This window comes from Nannobrachium achirus (assembly GCF_963921795.1).
Source record: "Nannobrachium achirus genome assembly, chromosome: 9".
Taxonomy (NCBI): domain Eukaryota; kingdom Metazoa; phylum Chordata; class Actinopteri; order Myctophiformes; family Myctophidae; genus Nannobrachium; species Nannobrachium achirus.
In genome coordinates this window covers 16,041,295-16,047,298 of record NC_137818.1, presented here as the reverse complement: position 1 = coordinate 16,047,298, position 6,004 = coordinate 16,041,295, and the positions used below count along the sequence as shown (strand labels likewise).

Here is a 6,004-nt window from a genome sequence, read left to right as displayed (position 1 = left end):
TCACTTCACTGGGTGTGATTATTATTATTATATACAGTGTATATATATATATATATATATATATATATATATATATATATATATATATATATATATATATATATATTTCTTTTTTTTACAGGTTGGCACCTCAACAGAGTGCAGTCTAGTTGTTATTACTTGCGCAATCAGGCACCAGCATTTCTGGCAAATCATTAACAGCCAATGAGGGACCAGCATTCCTGGTGATGCCAGTGTTGATGTCACTGGCATCGCCAGTGGTGATGCCATTGAGGCGCGCTCTGCTGACGCACAACATGGCCTACTTGTGCACAAGGTGCAAGTTTGCACCTCGACAGAGTGCAGTTCTAGTTAATGTTCTGTTTAACATATGCCAACTGTGTGTAAGCTCCAGTGGTCTACCGTTTGTCCTTGATGGCCTATCCATAGGTTGCACAGAGAACCTCAGTGAAGTTTCTCCAGCTTGGCCTGCAAGGATTTGAAGTTGCCGATGTTTCGTCGCGAGGCAGAGTTTGGGCTGAGACTCTGCAGCTCCACCAGGTAACCACAGATGCTGTCAAGACACACGTTAGTGAATCGCCGTCTGTCACGCGTGGGCACGGTGCTGGGGTCGTCCACATATCGTGAGAGAAGCTCATGGATGCACTCCATCAGGTGGAGGGGCTTCTTGAGGCGTCGCCAACAGGGATCCCGTGTTTTGGAGAGTTGGTCATAGACTTTCCCCAGGCGAGGCAACGGTACTCCAATCTCCCGCATGGTGTGTGTGACAAAACCCACGTCCCACTTCATCTTACACACCTCCTGCTCCAGTAGCTTCACTAGGAATTCAAGAGGGAAGTAACGGGGGGTTCCAGCGTAGATCTTTCCTAGCGACGTCAGTTTTAAATTGAGGGCCCTCATTCTGTCTGCTGGACTCATGGCTACGCTGTCGGCCAACTCTTTCTCTACGATCTCCTGCCACATTGAGTGCACTAGAACTGGTTCCGAGTGTCCGGCACAGTGAATGATGGCCAGCTTGCACTCTGACAACTTAAAATGGTCAGCAAACTCTCCGTAGAGCTTAGTAATATCCAGAAGTTCCGAGTCCAACAGTGAAATGGCATCCACCGCTGAGGGATGTTGTGAATGTGTCAAAGTGTCCTGGATCTGTACTTGGATACGCGCCACCTCCATCTTTTCCTCAAGCTCATGAAGGAACTCTCCTTCAGCCCCCAGGGCACTGATGCAGGAGTTCTTAGCGCACAGGATGGCTCTAGAAAGGTACACTAAACGCTGCTGCAGGGGGATCTCAGTGCTGTACATGTCGGCAAGGCGTTCCAGGACATGGGCTGCCTTTCCAAAGCTGCGGCTCTTCTCGTAATAACGCCACAAGAGGTCCATGCTATGCACCTTGCTCTGGTCTTGCTTTATCATGCGCTGCAGGTGTTCCTCCAAGAATGGAGAATTTATTTCCAGCAGCTTATCGGTAAGCAGCTTATGGATCAGCCAGTCGTAGAGGGCTATGAGAAACAGCTCATCCTGAGACCTCTGGGCCAGACCTAGCATCTGTTCAAAATGGGTGGTGGCATCCTCGTTACTCAACACGTCAGATGTCAGAACCGGTGGTCCAGGCTGCTTGGGGACACTGGGAGACCGAGGGGCAGCCTTGCTCTGGTTCACCAGATCCTGCATGGTATCTGTGATGCATTTATAACAAGACAATCTTTCCTGGCATGCCATATGTCCATCTCTGTCCTCCTCCGGCGCCCCGTTCTTGTAGAAGTCGAGTCCCAGACCTTGGGGATCCCTCTTTTCCGCTGCCGTGAGGCACAACTCCAGGACTCCCTCGTAGAAACGGACCTGCCTGTACTGAGAACAGACGAGGGGCAGGTCTGTGTGGAGGCTGATTTTCTGATACAGTCGTAGTGACTCTCTTAGAATTCTCTCTTTCTCTGTCTTGTCCTGGATCTGCCGAGAGCGCCGCAGCAACTCGTTAGCCTCAGTGCACACACTGTCATCACTGCTGTATGGTGATGGACGGATGTCCCCGAGGTGATTGCTTACTGCATCCACTGAGGCAAGCGCTGTGATGAGAGCTCCAGTAAGCTCTTTACCCCGAATCACCACGTCCTTAAAACTCACTCCCTTCATCTGCTCCTGGAACTCCTTGGGGAGCTCTGCGATAATGAGGCTGAACTGATGGTCACAGAGAAGCTTCCAAATGCCCAGTGTCTGACAAGAACGATGAACCAGCTGCTGGATACCCTGCAGGGACATTTTCTCATAGTCCTGTGCCTCTGTGTGAAATTCCCTCCGGAGCTTCTGCTGTGCTCGCTGTGAGCTGGCTCCATCAGAGAAACCCAGCAGCCTCTTTTGCAGGTTGGCAGGGGAGGTGAAACTGTGTGCTTCCAAAGATGAAGGGCTGAACTGAAAATTGCTATCAAGGAATTCCTGCAGACCCTTTAACTTCAGAAGGACTGCCTCCAGATGGCAAGGGCCAACACTGGTCTCCAGAATAGTCATAGTCTGATTCCCTTCCCTAGCTGTCTTCTCAACAGCAAGGCTCCCATCCCAGATACTCCCCAGAATACGGGTGAAGTAGACGCTGATGCCTTTGTGTTTTCCTGAGAAGACCACCCCAGGGCCAACTGACAGTGGTTCTCCTCCATATCTGAAAAAGGCCCCGGTGGCCCACACTGAAACCTCTCTGTCACAAGCAGCATTGGAACAAGCCAGGATCAAAGCTGTGGCACATGCTTGCTCCTCCCCGTGCAGCTTGAAGAATCGTTCAATCTCTTCACCTTCTCCTCCAGAGCAACTAACCAAGAGGCGGCGCAGCTGGTCAACTGGACGTAGCTTCTGGAAGATGTGACTACCCTTATCAGACACAAGGACAAATCTTTGCGGAGGGATATTGTGTTGTTCAACCACCACAGGCGAGTCCGTAATGGGGACAAGGTTTTTGTTCAGTGGAGTAGAGACCTTGGCGGGCCTCTCCTCGTTAATAGCGCAGAGTGCCCAGGAATGACCGTCTACATTGGACATCATCTGAGTCTCCATCAGAGGTTTCTTAAAGGCGAAAGAGTCGCGGTTGATGCACCACAGGACGTCGCTGTCCTCTGTCACAGATGCAGCCATTAGTAGAACTCCTTTGCTATGTAGAGCCTTGTGGACCAATGCAGGTTTCTGCAGGGTTGAAGATCCAGAAAACCCCGGTGGAAGGCGGACATGCACCAAGGCAAGACGGCTGGGTCTCACAACAACACGCTTCTGCTGTGGCGAGGCACATTGTGTGGTGCTGAAGTAGAGACGTACGCCTGCGTGAGTAATAGCAAGCAGGTGACAGTCTAAAGACTCAGATCTGTCGATCACAGAGATGTGGACAATAGGTTGGAAGACGGAGCGATCAATTGTCCTGGCGACGTTTCCAGCTGCATCCACAATGCATTTCTGTGACATATGTGCCACACGACTCATGTCCATGCCATCGGCACCTAAGTCATATAACTGCAGGACTCCTTTCTCTGAGCGTGTGAAGAGAGTGTTGCGGGAATCATCAATGGCTATCTGCATGACAGGGTCATCTTCGGAGAACCAGAACCGGAACATGGGGGGAATGAGAATGGATAGTCTGCTTTTGGAGTGGTTGATTTTATTGCATCGCCGGCCCAACCAGTCTGCCTTAGCCTGGTATGCGATCTCGTACAGGCAACCGTCCTTGCCTGCCATGAAGATGCGTCCGTGGTCCGTGGAGGCGACGGCCAGGATGTTGGTGTTGTCTGTCGGTATGGAGTAGAGCGGGTGCGGCAGCAGTCGCAACCTACCAGACGGGCTGTCGTTCGACCCCGTATGGCCTTCGGGGAAACTGACTCCAAGGATAACCACGTCCACCGGAGTGGCTAGCACCAAGAGATGGTGGACTCCAGGCCTGAAAACCCCTGGCTTCGGTTTCACCAGACCCACCGACAGGATGGTTTCAGTGAGACCATCAAAATACGCCACATCGCCACCATCTTCGTAGTTCCACATGAAGATCTCATTGTCTACGGTGAGCCACGCTCGACTTATCTCAGGAAAGGCTCCCATCATGCAGTTACACTGCATGTTGCTGAGCTGCTCCACCAGTTCAGGAGGTAAGGGTACTCGGCGGACCGGGCAGAGCTCTGGGAGGTTCGGCACGCTAAGCAACCCCCGCCCCTGGAGGGGATAGTCCATGTCTGACACTCCAGAGAGCGACGGTGTATCGCATGTCGAGGGAAGCGACAGCATCTCTGACAGATCAGGAAAGCGTCGGTCGTCTTGCAGGTGTCGGTCAATGAGCTGAGCGGAGCTCTCCAGCACCTCGGCGAGCTCAGCAGCTGGGCTGCTGGATCCAACGTTGGAGGGCATGTTGGCAATGCTACCACCACAACTGTATTTAAAATATGTTGCGTGTTTATCACCAATGTGATACCAATGTGGCTGTAGAGTTATTTTCCACACATTTACATAACCATTACTAAACACGAAACCGACTGCTATGCCCATATATGGTCATGTGCATATATTGGGTATATATACGACTGACTTCAAACTCGGTTTGTGCATTGGCAAGAACCATAAATGGGCATGCAAATATATGGGCATATACAGAGGTGCCGTTTCAACTCTTCTGCATGAGGTTTTCAAATGGCACATCTGTACTGAAGACAGCAAATGCAGGGAAAGTGGTTCAACTTGAAAGTGGTTCAACTTGTAAAACAATCTATGAATTTGAATTGATCTGCAGATCTTTGTCTAGGCGGGCTACGGCTGTAAAAATGACCTAAGCCACCCTTGAGAGACAACACTCCCATCCAAGCAGCGATGGATAGGGGCTGTGATCAGAGCCAAGTCTAGCCTGGGTTGAGGTTTTTGGGACACAGGGTACAGTACACTGATGCCATCCGATGCTGCTGGAAACACACACACAAGAACCCAAGATGCCCCCAACCTCCACAACGATTAAACTATTTATCAACCAGGGTAGGAAAATGTAGATTCCCATAGAAAGGCTGCTGTTTTTTCTCCTTTGTACATTATAGTGTTTTATTGAGCAAATTCTTGAGCGGTGCTATCCGCTGGCTGGCTTTGTGTGTATGTCTGTCCGTATGGCCTGGCATTGGCCAAGCTTCGCTGTACATAATTAAATGAACTCATAAAATGCACCGCTCACTTTACAATGGGTGTGATTCTTTTGTGCTATGTTGATGAATTGAATACACATGGACCACTATGGAAACAAGTCCCCAGGATGTTTTTTTCTGTTATCCTTTTAGCTTCATAATGTTTGACTGTACCACATGCTGTTTGCATTTCTGACTAATCCTAGTATTCAATGAATCAATAAAAAGGACACATGCAGGCTGAAGTGACACGTTGAGTGATGATGATGATGATGATGATGATGGTGAGTGGTGAGTGGTGACAGTGCACAATAGTTCTGCTATTTGCTTTGTTATGCAATTATTATTATTTGTGAGTGTTGTTGTTGGCTATAGTTGCCTTAAGTACTACAAGATGTTTGTTGTACTGTATGAAGCAAGTGTGGTTTGGTTTCCATCGACAGATCTTTTCCTAGGCCTAGGGTAACGGCCCTGGTGGACAAGAAATGACTTAATCCAGGGTTAATCTAATCTCACTCGACCATGCCAAGGACGCTCCAAATACCATCGCCTCTGGCAGCCGCCTCCCCTTTTATGTTTTTTACAGGAAACTTTAGAATGTTTTGAATTTTGTTTTGAAGCTGTGGCTACTGGAAAAGGGTATGAACGAGTTCAACTTTGCACAATAATCTTATGAATTGAATTGGAATTGAAATGTAAAATATTAAGTAATAAAAGATGTTTGTTGTATAAAGCAAGTGTGGTTAGTTTTCCATCGACGGATCTCTGTCTAGCTAGAGCCCATTAAAACCGCGAACAAAGTCTGTGGTCATTTTAGATTTTTGTTTGCGTCGGCTATTAAAAAATAACAGATATAACCCTACCCTTTTGAACATTTTTAG

The 6,004-nt window shown here is 48.8% G+C and overlaps 1 protein-coding gene across 1 annotated transcript; it reads right to left on the bottom strand.

Annotated features, from left to right (window-relative positions):
• Positions 1-444: 444 nt before the first annotated feature.
• On the bottom strand, positions 445-4,368 carry LOC308291432 (nuclear pore complex protein Nup155-like; the record flags this gene model as incomplete). The annotated part of the gene is made up of 1 exon (XM_080733441.1): positions 445-4,368. The coding sequence occupies one exon, from the start codon at positions 4,366-4,368 to the stop codon at positions 445-447; it is 3,924 nt and encodes a 1,307-aa protein (XP_080589567.1).
• Between the last annotated feature and the right edge of the window lie 1,636 nt (positions 4,369-6,004).